Source organism: Hemibagrus wyckioides, linkage group LG08, assembly GCF_019097595.1.
Source record: "Hemibagrus wyckioides isolate EC202008001 linkage group LG08, SWU_Hwy_1.0, whole genome shotgun sequence".
In the NCBI taxonomy this organism is placed as follows: domain Eukaryota; kingdom Metazoa; phylum Chordata; class Actinopteri; order Siluriformes; family Bagridae; genus Hemibagrus; species Hemibagrus wyckioides.
In genome coordinates, this window is record NC_080717.1 from 21,033,623 (window position 1) to 21,055,398 (window position 21,776).

The 21,776-nt window shown below is 39.2% G+C and overlaps 1 protein-coding gene across 1 annotated transcript; it reads left to right on the forward strand.

Moving 5' to 3' along the window:
* Positions 1–13,784: 13,784 nt before the first annotated feature.
* cxcl14 (chemokine (C-X-C motif) ligand 14) lies at positions 13,785–19,797 on the forward strand. Its single transcript, XM_058397794.1, has 4 exons — positions 13,785–14,066; positions 15,785–15,890; positions 17,682–17,795; positions 18,500–19,797. Exons 1-4 carry the CDS (start codon positions 14,003–14,005, stop codon positions 18,513–18,515), a joined length of 300 nt encoding a protein of 99 aa, XP_058253777.1. The 5' UTR covers positions 13,785–14,002; the 3' UTR covers positions 18,516–19,797.
* The last annotated feature ends 1,979 nt before the right edge of the window (positions 19,798–21,776 follow it).

Genomic DNA, 21,776 nt, shown 5'->3' on the forward strand with positions numbered 1-21,776 from the left:
AGGCAAAAATTGTGTATCAGGATACAGGGAGATGGAACTGATGTTCCGTGTGTGTGTGTGTGTGTGTGTAAAAACTAGGTTGCCTCTTTTACATTACTGTATTATTACATAACACTCTGCTTGCATAACTCTCTGATGTCCTGTCCCAACAAAGAGCATTAAGACACCACACACTGGGCTCCCTTTAAACACACAGATTATTTTTCCTTTTATAGACTATGCTTCTTATTAAATGCCCTTGTGTTGTTCAGCTGGATAGTCTTATCAGTCTCATCAAACCCATTTAAGTTAAGTTGTCTTTGTCACATATACATTACAGCACAGTGAAATTCTTTCTTCGCATATCCCATCCTTGGGGGTTGGGGTCAGAGCGCAGGGACAGCCATGATGCAGCGCCCGTGGAGCAGGGTGGGTAGGGGGCCTTGTTCGAGGGCCCAACAGTGGCAGCTTGGCGGTGCTGGGGCTTGAACCCCCGATCTTCTAGTCAAGAGTCTTAAGCACTTGAGCTACTACTGCCCCCATATATGCTGTAATATTCTTCTGGTAATTTTTCTCTTTCAGGGTTCCCTTTCACCCATCCAAAAAAGTCACAAAGTGATGTATGATGCAATATTTGCAATAAATACTGCTGTCATATATTTTTATGCTTGCATCAGACTTCGATCACATCTTCTCTTCTCTTCTAGTGTGGTGTGTGTGTGTGTGTGTGTTTTCCATGTAATTCTAATGTATTTTTCTAGAAAATGCTATGAAATCTTTTGTTGTTCAGGACACATCACTCGTTCTCCCACTGATTTGGGTTCTACCTCAGCATTCACACCTCCTCTGAGCATTGACATCTCCTATGTTTTTCAGGTGAGGAACACGAAGGAAGACCAGTTACTGGGCTATAAGGTGGGTTCTGATGAAGGACATGAGCTTCCACACGGGACGGCCACGGCTTCAGATCTCCAGGTCTTCCATATCCCTCAAAAGTGTCTCTGATTGCTTTCTCGGATTCTTTCATTTGCTTCAGTCATTGCTGAATAAGCGAATTTATGACTAGCAAGTCGCTTTGTATACAGCTCTATTTTTTCATATTTCCAGTTGCATTAAAAAAGTTTCTCAAACATTAATGCAGAAGTTACCGACCTGCACAGTAACACTAGTAGGAATGTGATTGACGTACTGTGTGCAGACCAGGATGTTGTGGTAAATGTCAGTGTTACCTTAGAAAGGCTGCCATTAAAACAGCCATTAATGAGCGGGAACTGGTTTCGGTTCGGGGGGGTCCAGAAATGCTGACCTTTCCCTTCTTTGCTCCAGCTGACGTGCTTTTCAAAGCACAGGGCATTCCATGAACATCATAAGCACAATTACCAGCCTAGATAACAAGTGTTTAGTGTTAAAAGAAAGCTGTTATGATCTAAGATGTGCCTTAAAGGATGGTCAACCTGTCAAGATTTGAAGTTTGGAATTTCTGTACAATGTTGCTGCAACATGTTTAGTTGTAGGAATGTAAAAAATTCTCATTCTCAAATTCTCAACAGCCAGCATTGTGAAATTCTTATTGCAGACGATTTTAGACGAAATTTTCCCATATTATTTCGATTCCAGTTCCAACCTTTTTGAATGATCTAATAATATTCTCTGATGGCTGTACATACACTATATTGCCAAAAGTATTCGCTCACCCATCCAAATAATCAGAATCAGGTGTTCCAATCACTTCCATGGCCACAGGTGTATAAAATCAAGCACCTAGGCATGCAGACTGTTTTACAAACATTTGTGAAAGAATGGGTCGCTCTCAGGATCTCAGTGAATTCCAGCGTGGAACTGTGATAGGATGCCACCTGTGCAACAAATCCAGTCGTGAAATTTCCTCGCTCCTAAATATTCCACAGTCACCTGTCAGCTGTATTATAAGAACGTGGAAGTGTTTGGGAATGACAGCAACTCAGCCACGAAGTGGTAGGCCACGTAAACTGACGGAGCGGGGTCAGCGGATGCTGAGGCGCATAGTGTGAAGAGGTCGCCAACTTTCTGCAGAGTCAATCGCTACAGACCTCCAAACTTCATGTGGCCTTCAGATTAGCTCAAGAACAGTGCGCAGAGAGCTTCATGGAATGGGTTTCCATGGCCGAGCAGCTGCATCCAAGCCATACATCACCAAGTGCAATGCAAAGCGTCGGATGCAGTGGTGTAAAGCACGCCGCCACTGGACTCTAGAGCAGTGGAGACGCGTTCTCTGGAGTGACGAATTGCGCTTCTCCATCTGGCAATCTGATGGACGAGTCTGGGTTTGGCGGAGAACGGTACTTGTCTGACTGCATTGTGCCAAGTGTAAAGTTTGGTGGAGGGGGGATTATGGTGTGGGGTTGTTTTTCAGGAGCTGGGCTTGGCCCCTTAGTTCCAGTGAAAGGAACTCTGAATGCTTCAGCATACCAAGACATTTTGGACAATTCCATGCTCCCAACTTTGTGGGAACAGTTTGGAGCTGGCCCCTTCCTCTTCCAACATGACTGTGCACCAGTGCACAAAGCAAGGTCCATAAAGACATGGATGACAGAGTCTGGTGTGGATGAACTTGACTGGCCTGCACAGAGTCCTGACCTCAACCCGATAGAACACCTTTGGGATGAATTAGAGCGGAGACTGAGAGCCAGGCCTTCTCGTCCAACATCAGTGTGTGACCTCACAAATGCACTTCTGGAAGAATGGTCAAAAATTCCCATAGACACACTCCTAAACCTTGTGGACAGCCTTCCCAGAAGAGTTGAAGCTGTTATAGCTGCAAAGGGTGGACCGACGTCATATTGAACCCTATGGATTAGGAATGGGATGTCACTTAAGTTCATATGCGAGTCAAGGCAGGTGAGCGAATACTTTTGGCAATATAGTGTATGATCAGACGTCAGAATTTCTCCACAATGCTTTATTAAGTTAGCGATAAAGAACACAAGGACACAAAATTCATGTCCTCCATCTCAACAATATCCGTGACATGCACACTAAATGGGAATAAAGACTATTCTTTTGACAAAATATTATGAGCTTCTTCGTTTTTTCCACAGCGTTCTGAGTAATCTGAACTCTCACACTGTTTGGAAAACTGGTTGTGTGCTCTTCTATGCTCCAGGAATGGGAGCATTGCCACAAAGCCTTCTAAAAGCCCAACCTCTCTGTTAAACACACTATTCTTAATCCTCCTGTTTACTTCGAATTAACCTGTACACTCCCAAACTATCAGTAATTTCACGCCTGGCACTCAAGCACAATTCTCCTGACGATTCTTTTTTCTCGGGCACTTCTCTCGCACGGCATGTTGTGTAAGATCTTGCCTCTCTTTCTTCGGAACAAGAAGTTCAATACCCGAAACCTGATATAAGGTTTACTTCAGATTCTTGTTATATATATATATATATATATATATATTTCCAAACACAAAATAGTGTTAGGAAGTATAAAGTATATAGAGAAAAAAATAGAATTGGTATCAAGATTTTCATAATATGTGTTCTGAATTTTTTTTAAATAGGTCAGAGTAGAATAGCCAGACTGGTCCAAGGCTACAGTAATGTAAATATCTACTGTGGTGAGCAGAAAAGCATCATGTACAGCATGTGAAACCTTGAGGTGGATGGCCTAACACATCACATTCCACTTGTTTCATCCAAGAACAGGAATCTGAGGCTCGCTTACTTTTAAGAAGTTAAACTACTATATCAAAAATGATAAACACTTCTCTTAATATACACTCTAGCATGCATTACATAGCCAATTGTTTACGGAAACCTGGCTATAACACTCATTTGTGGGCTTTCCTCAAAAAGATACCACAAAGCTAAGAGAGCATAGCTGTATAGAATGGCTTTGTATGTTGTAGCATTACAATTTCCCTTCACTGGAACCCAAACATGTTCCAGCATGACAATGGAAGAGGAAGATTTTGAGTAGCCTGAACAGAGCCCTGACCTCAACCTCACTGAACACCTTTGGGATGAATTGGAAAGCTGATTGAGCTTCAGGCCTTCTCACCCTACATCAATGCCTGACCTCACTTTTGCTCCTGTGGCTGAATGAGCAAATTCCCACAGCTATGCTCCAAAATCTAGTGAAAAGCCTTCCCTGGATAATGGAGGCTATTGTAAGAGTAAAGGGGAACTGGAGGTTATCATAGCGTCAATGAAAGAGCAAAATCTAGAATGAGATGTTCAAAAAGTGCAAGGTGTAATGGACAGATGTCCAAAAACGTTTGGCCATAGAGCAAAACAGTTTTCTTATCAAAACAAAAATAACACTAAAGAGTTTTGTTATCTAAGGTTCCGTGTAGTTTGAACTTTGGATCCGACAATATGTTTATGCTTAGTCTATCTACAGTGATCTGTGGCTGCTGCTCTACTTTCCTCAGTGCCTCTAGAACAGTGTCAGGTGTTCTCACACACCCCATAATTCCATGCACAGAAAGAGTAATTAGTTTCCTGCTGTGGATGGTGGCTTTAAGGGAACGTCCCCTGCTGCTTGCAAGGAATGTATGAACATCTTGCCATCCACACTGAGATGGGACTGCGGCTCCACTGCATCAGTCCCCTGCTGGTTGGCCGACATCGCTTTGTCTCTTTTGCAAGAACCTCTATAGGAGGAAATGAAATCTCTGATTGGTCCAAATTATCTGTATTATCTTTATTGCTGACAATATGAAAAGAAAAATCAAGCTCGTGGATTGAAGGTGCAAGTTTAATGGAAGCGTGCCTGGTTTTATTCCCAGTCAACGTTTAAATCCGGAATTGATGGATGATGTTTACACAGCAGCGCTGATGATCCCTTACTGCACTTGTAGCATGTGATGTGGCAAAATTAAACAGCATGAGAGCTTTAAATAAAACGATACTGAAATACGTTGGTGTTTTTCCCCCTGTCTGGCTGATGCTGAACACAAACCAGTCTGTGAATTAAACTGTCCGCACCTTCATCTGTCACACTTCCACCTGCGACTTTCCATTTGCCAGTGGAACATTCGCACTCTCTGCCAGCTTAGCTGGAACATTATCCTTCACTAGCTGCCGTAAGGAGATCTTGATGATGTGCGCCATGACATTATGATGGTGGGGGCAGTGTCCCGGCTGCGATAAAAGAGTTTGCCACCTCTGTTATGTCACATCCCCTCCTTTCATAGAGCAGGTTTTGTTAATGCAGGCCGCACCTTTTAACGTGGCAAATGACTTACACTGACATTGAATCATCTAAAATGCAATTAAGTGCATGAGATGACTAAGCAAATACGTGCCCTTACTTCTTTCCTAATTATTCATTCATCTGTTATATATTAAAGAAGCAGACAGGAATATGTTTTTCCTGCTGTTATCCCAAGCATGTGAAGGTTATAGAGTTCCTCCATTGACTCAACATTCAGTCTTTGAAGTTTGTCTCTTGTAGTGTATTAGGCAACCCGTGACGCATTCAGTCAATGAGACAAAGCCTTTCGCAGTGAGTCATGGCATGCAGCTTCTCAGTGCTGTATTGTTCTCTAAGCAAAAAAAAATAACATGGATTATGTATGGCTCTTCAGACCAGAATAAATCGCCTTTGTCTTTACATTGTGCCTTTTCCCAGGCTGTGAGGGGCTTCAGATGTCTACCTCATAGTTATCTAATCGCACCAGGGCTCTGGTTTATTTGCCTCGCTGCCTTCTTGATCCAAAGCATGCAAAATCAACAATCCCGAGTTTTCTTATAATCTCCCGGAAATGAATCCTGAGGCATCCAATAAGAGGATTATAGTTGGTTAAGGTAATTACAGGCTATGACTCTCAATCTCACATTGTATTGATTCAGTAAATATCTTCTTCTTTTTTTTCAGATATATTTACCAGAACTCTTGATTTTTTTATACCAAACATGCACCTTGCTTATAGCTGGGACGTAACATGATGCCAGACAGACAGATCATAAGAGACTTTTGTTTTTTGTAAAAGTCAGGACGGTGGGTATTGTCCTATTCATTTTGATTTCGTAACGTTAATGTGTCACGCCACGCAGTACTGTGAATAACAAGACGAACATTCTGTGACGAAAAAGACGTCAAACTCTCCCCCTCAAAATACAATAAAAGAGACCTTTGTCTTATTGGTTTCCAATAATTTATGTATCATAACATAGCAGCAATTACATGGCAGAGGGGGCTGCATCTCTGAACAATTCGATTGACGCTTCATGAGTCACAACCAAAGAGGTTATGTGATTGTGGCAGAAATAGAAAGAAGTCATATTTCATTAAACAGAGATTTTATTCGTGTTGTTTTTCGGTGTATGCTTTCGAGTAGAAATAAACATGAAATGAAGCAACTGCAAAGATGGGGAAAATGCCTAGACTTACCTCTTACAATAGATATGTCTGGAAGAGTGGCACACTGTTGTTGGTGCAATTACACCAACGGGCATCTGCTTTCTTTCCCGTGCCACCCATTCCAAGTAGGCTTCAGCATGCATTGAGATAATAAGTGTACAAAGCCGCCATTATGGTCCATGAAGAAATGGCCCTCCGCCCTGGGCGCAAAATTGCCTTTAGACTTGTGTCTCATTCACAAATAGTTTCCGCAGCAGGTCAATGGCAGTTGCTAAGATGCTGCCCGCGCTGCCCATTAGCGGTGTTGCGTCTCGGCCAAGGTCGCGCTCTAAGCTCGGAGAGAGGTGCATGCTTTTTATACCATAGCAGAAATCTGTGCTTTTGGTGTAAAGTTTACCTGCAGCCATAACAAGTTGGCGTAGGAGAGATGTATAATTATATTATCTGTTAGCTACGGAGTAGAAGAAAGGCATGTGGCCAGTCTCTGTTGGGATGTGTGGCATCACACCAAACTGGTAATGCTATATCAGAGTCAAGTGACAAAAGAACATGAAAGAGCTGTCTTTCAGACCGCCGCGTTTTTCAAAAATAGCTCCTGGCGATGGAGACTGGACAAAGAAAAAGTCTTTAAAAATTCACGGCTCTCATGAAAAGCCAATGAGGAAGGAGCTGAATGCATAGCCAAGAGCAATTTATTTGGATGGCAGCACATTCCCTTTGGATTATATATCTTACACGGGCAGTCCCCATACAGTCCCTGACTTTTTAATAGCTATCCTTTTACCTGTCATGTTAAGTATTTAAGACTTTAGTCGTGTTACTCATGTGTCGCCTTGCTGATTCATATCCCATTCACAGTAAACGGTACTTTGAATAAATACCTCTGTAATGTAATCTGGGTACTGTAACTTCATGAAAAACATTCAAGGAAGGGAAATGTTTGTTGATGCAGCTGGTTCGTCTAATGGTGAACAAATATACACAATTTAGAAACATTAACAGACTTTCTAAATTATCAAGCAGATCAAAGAATATTTGGAGGGGGTGATTGTGGGGCTGGGGGGCCGGGTCTAGTGGGACTAATCAGGTTATTTAACTGCAATTTACGCTTTTCTGAGATGATGGTTTGGCCTGCTGCACTGACAGCTAAGACCTGCAGGGCTTTCTTTTCCCATGAGCCTCTCTAAGCTCATGACACATGCAAGCTGGATTATTGTGGGCCTCTTTCCAATAAAACACAAGTCTGCATGGGGCACTCTGCCTCCAGGACTGACTCTGGCCAAGACACAAGTGCACTATTTGTCACTCTGGAGTTTTTGGAGACGACACTAGGTTTTAAGACAGCTTGTTTTAGTCCAGCATGCCAGTAGATTAAATCATTCTTATTAGTTTATTAACAGCTCAAATACAATTAACTCCATTCTATCAGACATGCAATCTATATTTATACAAAGCACATATTTCTGTTCGGCTCATAGCATATAAAAGCAACTGTGCGATGCTTTTGCATACTGTGTGTGATGGCATGTACATCCTGTGACATGTCTCCATAACTTCAGCCGAGACCAATCTTAGATCGCAGAGCTTTGATTCTCCTGAGAGTTATTACAGCTGTCTACATGACTGCTGTTTATTTTCCACAGCACAGCATTATACACAGCGTTGTCCTTCAACTCACAGCTTATAAAACTCTCTTATAGTACAGAAAAAAAACCCATTAAATAAGGCCCTGCATGCTGCTATAGGACAATAATCAACAACGGGGGTCATGTGAAGCAGGCCGATACAATACATTTTTATTAATTAACACATTTTGGTACTGTCCATTTAGGGTTACTTTTAATTCTGTGAAAGTTTAATCAGACAAGTTGGTACCTGTTATTATTTTGTAGCAGCTAATAGGTATGCCTCTGTTTTTCTTTCTTAGATTTAATAAGACTTGTCTACTTAAATTTCATGTTGCTGAGAGATCACAGAGCCTGACGTCTTCAAGACTTCCATAAGTGTGTAAACTTTTAGCTTTACCTGCTGATCCTGAGGAGGACTCCTCCCAAAAACATTAAATAAACATCTCCTCACAGAAAGCTGTAAGTTTTACTACAGATAATACAGATTCAACCTATGAATGTTACTGACACTGAGGACTCCTTCCAAAAATGCTAAATAAACATTTTTCTCATTGGAAGTTTCACAGTATCAACAGTTGCACAACTTTGTTTTACTGCATGTAGAGCAAGTCACACTGTAAGTTCTAGCTATAGAACCAACAGTGTATTAGAACAACTTTGCAGCCGACACTACTGTTATTGAAAAGTAATCAACCTTCAGACTAATTAGAGTTGAGAATTCAGCACTGTTGTGTATATATACTCCATTAAGGAAGGATATCTGAAGTCCAGCCGTGCCACAGCCTCCTGAGACTTATTATAGTGAAGTGACTGCTGAGAAAATGACAGGGATATGATATGAGTAGCGAGGACTGGAAGACAGAGATATCACGAGTGGAATTCTCCACTGCAGGACCGGAATGAAAGCTTCTTTTACGTATCTATTACATAATTACCAACACTTCAGATTACTTCAGTGCTTCATCTCGCTTTTGTCTTCCCATATTCCTTGGATGCTTTGCAAAGATACAAACGTTCAGAATATATTCAAGCATCATTCTGTATTTAAACTCTTGTTCCAGATGAGCTTTAAATAAATGCATCCATTTTTAGATTATGCTCTGTGCTGAAAGATCATATATATATATATATATATATATATATATATATATATATATATATATATATATATATATATATATATATATATATATATATATATATATATATATATATATATATAACATTATAACAAGGAAAATCACTGATCCATACACTGAATTTCAATTAGATTCACAGTTATTTGATACTGCAAGTGATCTTTTTCTGCATAACAAGTCATGAAAAAGGCATACGGAAACTTTGCCCTGGTTTGCTGTGCTCTGGGAAAGTAGGATGCCGAAAAAATCAGATCTGTGGCTTTCTGGTATGCGCTAATGCTCTGTCTGTTTATGTGTCAAATGGGTTGCAGGAACAGTTAGGTTAAGCAAAAACCCTAAATAGTTCTCTCTTGACAAATCGTTACGAAGACAGACAGACAACAAATTGTGAATTGTGATAAATGGCGTGCGAAAAGAAAAGGTTTTTTGACATAAGCCTGTCGTCTGGCGCACAGTATATTGCAAAAAGATGTGCAGTATGTGGGATTAGCCAAGTGGCGTTCGTGCTTGCTCGCATGTCACACAAGAAAGATCATCCTGGCCCTAATCTCCAGCACTTTCAGATGATAATGACACACTGCATTGAAATTCCTTACTGGCAGGTGTTACGAAACTCAGATGAGTAAACACAAAGAATATCGTACCCCACAGGCCATTTCCTCACCAGAGTGAAAACCATTATGTGTATTTAACCAAGATTTAACACCTGCCTGCCTCTGTGCTTTGTACAGACAGGTTTGATGGGCATTTTAACAGCAAACAAGGTCCTTTAACACAGTATCTAGGCGTCAAATATTTACCTGCCTGCGTGTTAGCTGCCTGAATTTCAAGCTTCTCCCAAACAATAATAAACTAATGTCAAATAACCAATTAGGGAAATGCATATTATTTAAGTAATACTACACAAGTATATTGTATATTGACCCCACAGGGCGAGTGCCGTAGGCGCTGATATTCTCTATAACCACACGATTGTGAGTGAAATGTGTTTTTTTTACGCATATAGTCACACTGGGAATGCTGCTCAACCAATCAAATTAATGAACTGGAACTAACTTATAAAAATAACAAAATATTAAAACCAGGTTTGGCCTTAAAACAAAAAAATATTACGAAAATATGTGCTTTGGTTTTCCATCATTTCAGATTCATTTTGAGGAAAGACATACTTGAATGAAATAGATATGCAATCCTTGGGTAGCAGGTAGTAAGAAGGGTAAATTACAGACTGCTGTTAATTTCTGCTTAAAATACAATAAACTAAAACGAAGAGAAAAAAAAAACTAAAAGAGCCTGTTGTTGTTTTTTAGGTACTGCTATTTAAGAATATCTGAATTTATTTATGCAAATTCTGATCCTATTTATATCAAATCATTTATTAAACCAGAATAATAAGTGTGCATAGAATTATAGAATAGAATAGTCTGTAGAATATCCTACTTCCTGTTTCCAGGTAAGGCTGACGATGCACTGCAGTGGGTAGTTTTTCATACCTGGATTTGATTTCTAGATGTATATTAATTTTTTAAGTAATAAAAAAAACTGCAAAAAATACTGTTGTGCTCCATGAAATGGTAATAAAATATAAAATACCGCACAAAGTGTTAAAGCAGTTGGGAAAACTGAAAATACTTCAAAAGAAACATGCTGTGCGGAATTAGAGCCAAGATGATCTGGCTAACTAACTGGAATGGTTGATCAGAATGTCCTTGGCTGTCCAGATGGTTAATACTGTTTATCGGAGTGTGACACCATCAGCAGGTCAGATTTGACTTTATATCCACCGTCCCAACATAGTTGATGAGAAACACCAATGTTCCACAGTGAAAAACCTACTCTCTAATTACCGCTCAGAATGATCTATGGCTCCCCCTGCACAGACCAATTAGGCAGCCATGAAAATTGCTTTACTTTCCTGCCAATATCAACACCAGTTCAGCCCATGACTGATTTGGACAATACCTTGGAGTACTGGCTCACTGGAAATATATGCCAAAGCAATGTTCAAACAAGGACTTTTTCATAATACCTCACTTTGATTGCTCATGATTTGCGGGTAGTGTGCATCATATTTATGGGTAGAGTTGAGATTTGCATTATTTGCATGTCATGGGACAGAGTGGGAGTCTGCGGCATTTCCTGGGCTGTTGTTTGGCAGAGGAAGGGGGTCAGATGCAAGCCTCTTGACTGGAGTAAAGGATATCAGAGATCAGGGACAGCTAGCAGAAATGTGTGCAACAACAACACTGCAAATATTTTTTCCAGACTGGTCCTTCAGTGAAAAACATCTATGATGAACAGGTTTTGGATATCTGACCGCCTTTTGTACCTGCATTCCCAGTGCAGAAACTTCTGCAAACCACTACGTTCTTTGAAAGAATAAAGAAAGATAAAAACTGACAGTTGTTTGATTTGGATTTGGCTTCAGCACTCTTAGTGTCTGACACCGTTACATCACCACTAATATTCCTGCCCAAATAGGCACCTGTCATGATGATGAGTGGCAGGCAGCTTCACATTTAATTGTCATGCTTTTGATTTTTCCCTAAAGCAGATGATAGCCTGCAGATGGGCATTTGATGGACCATGGCCTGGCTGTGGAGACAAGGGACTGAGCACTTGGCTGTAGACCCAGGCACGGTGTGTTCAAACATTTCATTCTGGTGCCTCCTACCACTGATTCATGAAGAGGGAGCAAAATTTCTTCTCAGGGCTATCTTTTACAGAGCTAATCCCTGCCTGGTGCTGCTGAGGAACACAATAGCTGAATGCACTCGCATGATTTACAAAGTACGCAAATAAATAAGTATTCTGTTCCCTCCAAATAGACAGGTAAAGAATAGGGGTGATACAAATGGGTTGGATCACTGGAAACCTGTAATGCTTCAGAGATCAGAGGAAAAACTCTGACGTCTAAACATGTATCAGCTTTCTCATGGCTTGAAAACCTTTCCAATCTGGACTACGACAATTTGATCAGTCATTTACTAATTCAGCTTATCATTTATTCATTCACTATTATCCAGTCTCATCAACAAACTGAACATTCCCAGCTGTCCTCTGTTAGGTTTAAGACTCTGATGAATTGAATCATCTACTTGGATGAATCCAGCAGAGCTGAACTGATCTTATCTCATGAATCAGTAAATACATCAAAATAAAGCAAATGACTCAAAACAATTCTCAAAACAAAATCATGCACCAGTTACCGTTACTGTCTAACCATTAGGGCCAATCAAACATACCGTACGACAAATGTCAGTGATGACTCATTAGAAAGGGTGGAGAGATTAGCGTCGACCCCGCACAATAGTCATCATAGGGCGAATGTGTAGGCTGACAGCTCTACATTTGCATCATTCAGATGTGCAGAATTATTACGGACAGACAAACAGCTGACTCAAAAAGTCAGTCTTCGAGTGTACTGCTAAAATTGTTGCATAAAGCACTTTTGTTCGTTACGTAAATGATCACACAAAAGGATAATTGAGATTGATGAATGTCATTTATGACGAGAATGCATCATCATGGGTTTCGCAATGAGGGCAAAAGGTGTGGCCTAATGTCAAACCCAACTATGTAGTATATGCTCTGGGTAAAATATATTACATATATTATAAATATATGAATATATTATAGAACATATTATATATACACCTTCATATGCATTCATTTCTAACATCCAAGATGTAGTATTTCTGATTCACACCTACTGTTCCTGGGGCCACAATCTTGAACAAAATAAACCAGTTACTAAAGATGAATAAGTGACTGAATGAATGAATGAATGAATGAATGAATGGAGGGAAAACGTCTTAACATATGCCAATACAACCAGTAATAATAAGTTAATTGAGTTAATTGAATTGAGGTTAAAAAAAAAAAGAAAAGCTCTGATACTTTAGCTAGAACTAATAGCATGGGATCAACAATTACATTTATCTTACGTGAATTTCTAAAACATGGCAAAACATGGCAACTTTTCACAAGTGGATGACCTTGTTTTATGTTTTCACCATATTATGTTTGACAGTTGTGTGTATATATATATATATATATATATATATATATATAGATCTGTATTTATATATATATATATATATATATATATATATATATATATATATATATATATATATATATATATATATATATATAAGATCAAACAAGATTATATACGCTTGTGGTTTGGCATTGTAGCCTATAGCCTAGACTTTATATAGACTTGGGGTGGACACTATAGAAAACCTGATGATGATGTAATACATTTCACATGGATTTTTATCTCAAGTACAAGCTCGATCCAGTTGTTTAAAGGCTTGTCCATATTCTCTAGATCTGTATTTATATATATATATATATATATATATATATATATATATATATATATATATATATATATATATATATATAGTGTTCTATAGTGTCCACCCCAAGTCTATATAAAGTCTAGGCTATAGGCTACAATGCCAAACCACAAGCGTATATAATCTTGTTTGAATTCCGCACGAATGAAGTAATTCCAAGAAAAGGCGTCAAATCTCATCTAATTATTTCCCCCCCTAACGATTTTATTAAATTAGATTTGCATTCTTTCTTTCTTTCTTTCTCAGTGCTGGACAAAACAAAACACCAACCCAAATCGCTGTGCATATTAATGAGGCGCGAGCGAGCTTTTTAAAAGCTGCCGCTCGCGCGCACGGTCAGATCTGTGGACAGTCAGTGGTGGAGTCACTTCAACCTGCTTTACTGCTGTAACCTGCTGAGACACGCAAACACACGGAAGTACCAAGTAGACCAGCTTTAACACTGTTTATGTCACAAGACGTCTTGAAAGGCAGGATATTAAGATTTTAGAGCGCGTGCGTTCGGTGAAGAGAAACCCGGAGCTCCTCAACCTGCACTGGGATGAATCGCTGCACAGCCGCGTTACTTCTGTTGGTCATTGCAGTTTATTCGCTGAACACAGAAGGTAAACAGTGTTTGCATTACTTTTGGGTTTTTTTTTATGTCTCAGACTAAAATATATTGCAAGTACAATATGCTACATTCTCAGAAAAACAGCCCTAATAAACTGGATCTTTTACCTGTTATCACTGGGGTGGACTTGGACTTGGACTATGCACTTTTTTATATATATATATATATTTTACCTGCTTGTGAATCACTATTTTCAGCACATAGTTGAACCTTACAGAACAATGTTATGCTTTTTTTTTTTTTATTAGCTTCTAGAATAAAGAATAAAAAAAAATCCCAGATGGTTTGGAAGAACATTCTGGAAACGTTTGGTTTTTCTGTTTCCACAATGTTCTGAGGATTTTTTTTTTCCCCATCCAGGACAGTTTTCTTTCGCAAATCGCAAAACGTTCGGAGAACATTTCACTAACATTCCCATAACTTTTATATATCCTTGTGATGGTTTTCCAGAACATTCAGAACAGAGTAATCTGAAGTTCCTTGCATTTGTGTTTTAAAGTTCCCCCGAACACTAAGGAACCTTTTCATGGTACCATGATATAAAAGCAATCACATTTGAACTTCTTGGAAACCTGGTGGTTAACCGTTCTGGTTTGAAGAATGTTTCCCTAATGTTTTGGGAATCCCGCAGGAATCTTGTGGAAGATCTTCCCCTTGTTTTTTATTGCAACCTTTAAATATCTTAAACATCTGAGCATGTTGGCTTGGAGACTGTTGTGTTTTTCTCATTCAGGAACAGCACTGACCTTGTTAACCAAAATAGAATGTTCCCAGAAAGTTATGAAATTGGTCCACCACCATGCACCCAAGGAAGGCAAATGCTAATGTTAGGGAAATGGTTTGTGTTTGATTGAAAGGTAAATGTCATGCACCCGTGCAGGCAAAACAACGTCCAGAAAAAATAGAGTCTAACAGTGCATCACAGCAGGTATAGGTAATTTTGGATATTATGTGTGAAGGTGACTGGCTTTTCTTCCTGCCTTCTATTTGGTTTCATGCATGTGTCCGAGTGTGATATCAGGGATTGATCCAGGTTACTGCTCAGTATAATATTAAACTATCCCTGCTTAGAGAAACACCTAGTTTTTTTTCTTCTTGAGTAAAAACAATTCTTCAAGCAAAGTTGGCACAGTAGTGGTGTTTAGTGGCTCTATGTGTTGGTTGAGTTAGTTTTGGCCCCTGGCCTGGGAGGATGCTGAGTGGAACAGGAGAAGATTGATGGAGCAGAAGATGTAGGTCACACGTCCCTTTAAAGCCAGCAATCTAAACACACACACACACACGCCTTCCACTGACTCGGCATGGTGGATCGTGCTGCAAACGTATATTTGTAAGGATTTGCACATGGTTACTGTTAGGGCAAGGAATATGCTCTCCATAATAAAGCAAAGTTGTTGGCATCATGTTTTGCACCTTTAATACCTTTTTCTAAAGGAATGTTCATGTGGTGTACCTTTAATAAGCTTCCAAATATGTAAAGGTATCCAAGTACAGTATCTAACAATATACAATACATGAAATGTCCCATTGATGGTAGCAATCTAACAATTTGTAAAATATAGCCTTATACCATTATCATATTCCATTGGACATCGCAGATGTGCTCTAATTGAATTATACTGAGGAGGTTTTTCTCTTGAGAAACACTGATTTCTAAAGTATTTCTGTAACCATTCTCTATTAAAACAGCTTACTTTTTTTTTATTACAGCATACAAATGCAGATGCACCAGGAAAGGCCCCAAGATACGATACAAGGACGTGCAAAAACTTGAAATTAAGCCTAAACATCCTTTCTGCCAGGAGAAGATGATATTGTAAGTTTTAAATCCTCTGTCTTTTCTCTCCGACTATGCATTCTTATGTCACCCCCCCCCCCCCCCCCCCACAGACAGGATAATCCATCAGTAATGGCAAATAATTAAAGTAAGGAAATAACCACTGTATAAAGAGAAAGAATGCGTGTTTGCTGTAAATGGTAACCTGATGGCCGTGCCCATCACTGAGAGCTTGGAAGCTTAGCAGTGGAGCTGCTTACTGCTCATTTATTATTGACATTGTGTTACATTAGAATCAATGAGACACCAAATGGCATCTCATCTCTTATTTAATTCCAATTATCAGTGCGACGGCTTTATTTTACCTTATTTTCTCACTGCAGTTGAACAAATATTCTGCCTTTATTTTAAGTTCACAGCATCTATTTTAAGATTATCATAGTAACATTTTGCGTCAGCTATAATTTAGTGACATAAATAAACAAAAATCCAGAGTATTTTGGCCTGTAATGCAATGGGGGTAAATATTATGGTAGATTTATTGCAGCTCTGTGAAGTAACAGGCTTGTATACACGGACCTGCTCGGCCTGTTTACACTCATGTTTATGCTGTTAAAATCCAGGATGGACATAGAAGGATATCAGCTGTGGAAAGCTCTCTTGAGGAACCCAAAAACAACAACAACACATAAACAGGATGCACAGCTGCCACCTGCTGATCTTATAAGGAGTTACAAACGATATATGCAATGAACATATTCAAGAGGATCAGTATATATCTGCATGGTGATAGGGATATCTGGATAAATTTAGAATGTATACGATACTTGGGAATGAAGTCATGAATGTGTGAGAAAACTAGAATCTAGAATTGAGAAACTAGAGACATTTCGCAGCATTTTAATAGCTTCATGCTCAGAGGGGGGCAGTGCTGTATGTTTCAGCAGTTTTGGCACAAAATATTCACAAAACTAACAAAAGCACATCCTAAAAGATTAGTAGCATCTCGTTCTTTCATAATTCTCATATAAGGGGACAGATAGCGAAATTGAAACTGAAAAAATCATTACTTATATATGTTATATATTATTATAACTTATTATAATATATTCGCAGTGCCAGAGGACCTCAGTCTAATCCTGCACTAAAACGCTGATCTGTCTGAAATTTTGGGTCCTGGTCTGAGTGAAAAAACAATCTTGCTGACTGCAGAGAGACTCCCCGCTCTCTCTCTCTCTCTCTCTCTCTCTCTCGCTTTTCCAGTGTCTGGCAGCAGACCCGCTCTCACAGTTTAGCATTCTGGAAGCCTCCGAAGCCCTATATTAGTTCTCACTCTCTGTTCTCCAAATGTAGTCAAGAGTTTGGTGTCAAGAGAAGGCCATGCTGGCTACAGTCTTGAATTTTTAAGCAGCAAATGAAAAGTATACTAACCAACAAAGTCTTACTCAGCATCCTTCTGTAACTATTAATTGGTTAGCGGGATTATTTTGACCTATTTAGAAACTTTTTGTGGGCTTTGGATTTTATTCTGTTACCTAGCAGAAGATGGCACTTCTTAGAGGTCGAAGGCAGATTTAATTTAACAGAGTCCTCCTGTAACTGCTTTACAATGTTATTACAGCATTGTCATAATAATCTCAAACTTCAGAATGACAGGACAGAACTGGCCACAAGCTAGATGAAAACCTAATAACAAAACGATGTATAGATAGTCTCCTGTTTGCAGATTATGACTCAGTGCATGTCTGTTTTCTCCTTTTCCTTCTCTTTTTACCCATCCCCTCTGCTCCTTTCGTTATTTCTTTTTCTTGCTCTCTCTCTGTTGCTCAGCGTCACCATGGAGAATGTGTCCCGTTTCAAAGGTCAGGAATACTGCCTGCACCCCAGACTGCAGAGCACCAAGAACCTGGTGAAATGGTTTAAGATCATGAAGGACAAACACAAGTAAGTGGCAACAACAACAGAACAACATCGAATACAAAACACACTCGCCTTTGGATTTTTTACTAATACACTTACGCTTGATTATTATGAAACTGCTGTAACGCTTCCCCCCTTACAGTCTTAGATTTGGATTGAATCAGTGTGTGGTACAAAGTACTAATAATAAGTAATAGCATTAAAGTTTTTTATTTGATTATTAGATGATGTTAAGTGCCAATACATGCTTGATATTGAAAGAAAATGTAATTGTAATACAGATCTGAGAAAAACACATATAAGGGAGCTAGATGAAATGAGACAAAAACCAAGAATACTCCACAACCAAGAACATAGACAGTATGTATAGTATATACACAATGCAACTAAGCAATAACAAGGCACAGGTACTATGGCTACAAGCCAGAGGAGCAAAAATGGCCACGATCTCTGAGTGAGATGGTAGCATACTGACTCTCCCATATCAGCCAAGCATGAGCATCTTATGTATCAGGAAGAGGGAAAAATAGCAATTACATAGCAAGAGTGTGCTATGTAATTGTGCTGTGGCTGGCTGAACCTTCAACCTCCACAAATGTATTTATATTTGTATTTATAATGACTAATAATTTTCTAACCATGTTGGCCCATAGTGAGACCGCTAGGCCGTGAAGTACCTAAAAGATTTTCTGCCGAGATTAATTTTTGGATTATATTTGTTTTAACAGGGTATACGAAGCCTAAAAATGCCATCGTGTTACAGAGCTACAAAAGGTTGAAATGTCTGTGGAATGTACAAGACCACCAGTGCATCTGTGGATCAGCAGAGGACCAGTTTTCCAAGCTTACCAAGCACAAGACCTTTTCTTCAGGAACAAAATAGAAAAAACAAATACTCACATTTCAAATGTAATTGTGGTCCAAAACAAGCACTATGTATTTATTCCAAGTGTTTAAAAAAAAAAGAAAAAGACTGAGTAAGAAAGTCTGTGTGAATCAGATTTAGATGCAAGTGATCACTGCCTTTTCGGGTGAAATGTGTTTCTCCTGATATAGGCTTCTCATTTATTTTTGGTCTGATTCATTGTGTTGTGGTATGTTAAAAAGGTTCTGCCACAAATGTTATTTAACTACCTGAGAGAAGCCATACAATAGTGTATAGTAGTGTGCTGTCCAGATGGTTTAAACAACATAGGGTTATAAAGGGGCTTTTTTCACTTTCCCAGTCATTGTCCATACGTGAATACAGACCATATGTTATTTTGTTATCTCAGTAAAGCTAGTTTCATATGTGGTGATATAGAGCAAAACCATATTTGAAAAGAGAATATGTCTGTAAATAAATGTTTACTCTGTGCCATACCATTATACAACAGGTAAGATGAGTCAAACAGGAATTCTGAGCAAGGCAGGTATTGTAAGTTAGGACTGCCAAGTGTGTGCTCATCTAGGCAAATTTGCTAAACTGTTCCATTTACCTTCATGAACAGCTCTGCACAGCGACATACTATAGAGAGTTATTTAAAACCTCATCTAGTTTACCTACAATATCTGAGGCAACATGTGACCATACCACTCCGTTTCGCTACCAAGGTTTTTCCTCCATGCTCACATTTCTGAAATATGAGCGTGTGAAATCTGAGGCCTACAGTAAGTCTGTTTACCTGAACCTTCGTATTCAATCTTAGCTCATCATAACCACCGCCGCCTCTTCTATAAGGTTTTTTATTACTCAGGCTTATTTGATATGAGAAGTCTGGTAGTTTATTTCCACTGAATGGATGGTCATGTAAATCACATGTATGTATCTTGTTAATAAAGAATATTTGGCCTAGGTGTATTGTTTAGAATTTCATAGTAGAATTATACAGTATGTTGTATGATAAAGCTGTTTCACTATTTAAATATACAATAATAGAAATATTGCATTCTTCGTGTACGGGTTTACCCACCCAACACTGCTTCAGTTGCATTCCGAGGAGTGTAATGTACAAGCACAGCAATAAAACTATTTAATTGACTCTTATTCTGACTCTGTGTTAACTGCTTATTCTATTCCTGCTCATTTGGTCATATTATAATATAGACATTCATACAAAGTATGTACTCTATATAATGGTGGCAGGATCATGAAGCCAGTAGCATTAGGTTCTCTGGATTTCCAATGAACTCCCGAAAATGTAATGCTGGGTGAACTGGCAAGTCTAAATCGCCCCACTTTTGAAAGAGTGTGTGAGTGTTTGTGTGTGCATGTATCCTAGTGATGGACTGGCATCCTATCCAGGGTGTATTCCCAACTTGTGCCCACAATTACATACAGTAGAAAGTTATTTAATACCTCATATTGTTTACTTATAATATCAGAGGCAACATGCGATCTTGCCACTCCATTTCTTCCTACAAACACTGTTGATGTTTAACCTCTCCATGCACAGATTTCTGAAATGTCACATATCATATTATAACAAGTATATAGTTAGTTTCAAGGTGGTAGCTTGTAGCATTAGATTCTCTGGATGTCCTACCATCTGCCAAAAACATGCGGGTAGGTGAACTGTCAGTTGCCCCAGTTGTGAAAGTGTCTGTTTGTGCATAGATCCTTGTCACTGACTGGTATCGCAGTGCCCAGAGTTCCTGTAATAAGCTACAGATGGACTGCAACCCTGACCAGGAGAAAGGTCTTACTTGATACCAGACTGTGGTGTTGCACTTGCATATAAACAGCAGGTGGCAGTAGTGCAGTGTATGAATGATGCCTTAACACATTTCATGTTATGGATTTCTGATGTGTCCCAGATTCTGCTCTGGATAAGGCTCGTGCACAATTTGATTTGAATTTCTAAGTCACTTTTGGACTCCAGATGTCAAAGAATTTCTCATGCATCTTTGACTGAACCAGGTATATTATGTATTAGGTATAATAGGCAGATTCCCAGGCTGGATTTAAGGTGAGGAAACAGAAAAAGAAATAGATATATATATGAAAAGAAATACCAGTTTGCATTTACTGCCCACTATTCAACACTGGGTGGTGCTTTTGTTCAGTCTAGGCCAAGGTCATGCTGATGATTATAATCCCTACATGTCCTTGTAAAAAAAAAACAATCTTGCATTAGATTATTCACCTCTAATGGCTAGTGCTGTATGGATGGTAAAATCAAGGCTATAAATGTATAAATGAGTGTAACGACATGTCAAACTCTCATCCTGGAAGCCACAGCCTTACAGAAATTTGTATTTTCCTTCTTCTGATAGAAATTGTAATGCAAATTCAGCCCATCAAGCTAATTAGCTGATGATTTGGACCTGTGTGTTAGGCCCTGCTGTGCTGAGGTAAACCTCTGATGCGGCATGATACAGGTGATTTTTGGGGACGTAAACTTAAAGTGTCATGCTGTAGATTAACTCTTCCATCAAAACTCGTGGAATTCTCTTTTGTGATATACTATATTCCCAGCTCATTGAATTCAGGTGTTGTTTTTCAAGGACTGGGTTTGGCCCCTTTAGTTCCAGTGAAAGGAAATTTTAATGCTTCAGCATACCAAGACATTTTGGACAATTTCATGCTCCCAACTTTGTGTGAACAGTTTGGGGATGACCGCTTCCTGTTCCAACATGACTGCACACCCGTGCACAGAGAAAGGTCAATAACGACATGGATGAGCGAGTTTGGTGTGGAGGAACTTCACAGAGTCCTGATCTCAACCTGATAGAACACCTTTGGGATGAATTAAGAGCGGAGACTGGGAGCCAGATCTTCTCGTCCATCATCATTGCCTGACCTCACATATGCGCTTCTAGAGGAATGGTCAAAAATTCCCATAAATAAACACACTCCAGAAGGGTTGAAGCTGTTATAGCTGCGAAGAGCGGGCCAACTCCTTATTAAATTCATGTGCATGTAAAGGCAGATGTCCCAAAACGTTTGGCAGTATAGTGTAGTAGATAAGTATACACTGTTATAAAAAAAAACCTGCAACAAATAAAACTGAAAGTATATTATTT

Coding starts and splice junctions, on each gene's coding strand:
- cxcl14 (XM_058397794.1), top strand. CDS start 14,003: ATGAATCGCTGCACAGCCGCGTTACTTCTGTTGGTCATTGCAGTTTAT. Junction 14,067..15,784: donor TTATTCGCTGAACACAGAAG/GTAAACAGTGTT, acceptor TTTTTATTACAG/CATACAAATGCAGATGCACC. Junction 15,891..17,681: donor TGCCAGGAGAAGATGATATT/GTAAGTTTTAAA, acceptor TCTGTTGCTCAG/CGTCACCATGGAGAATGTGT.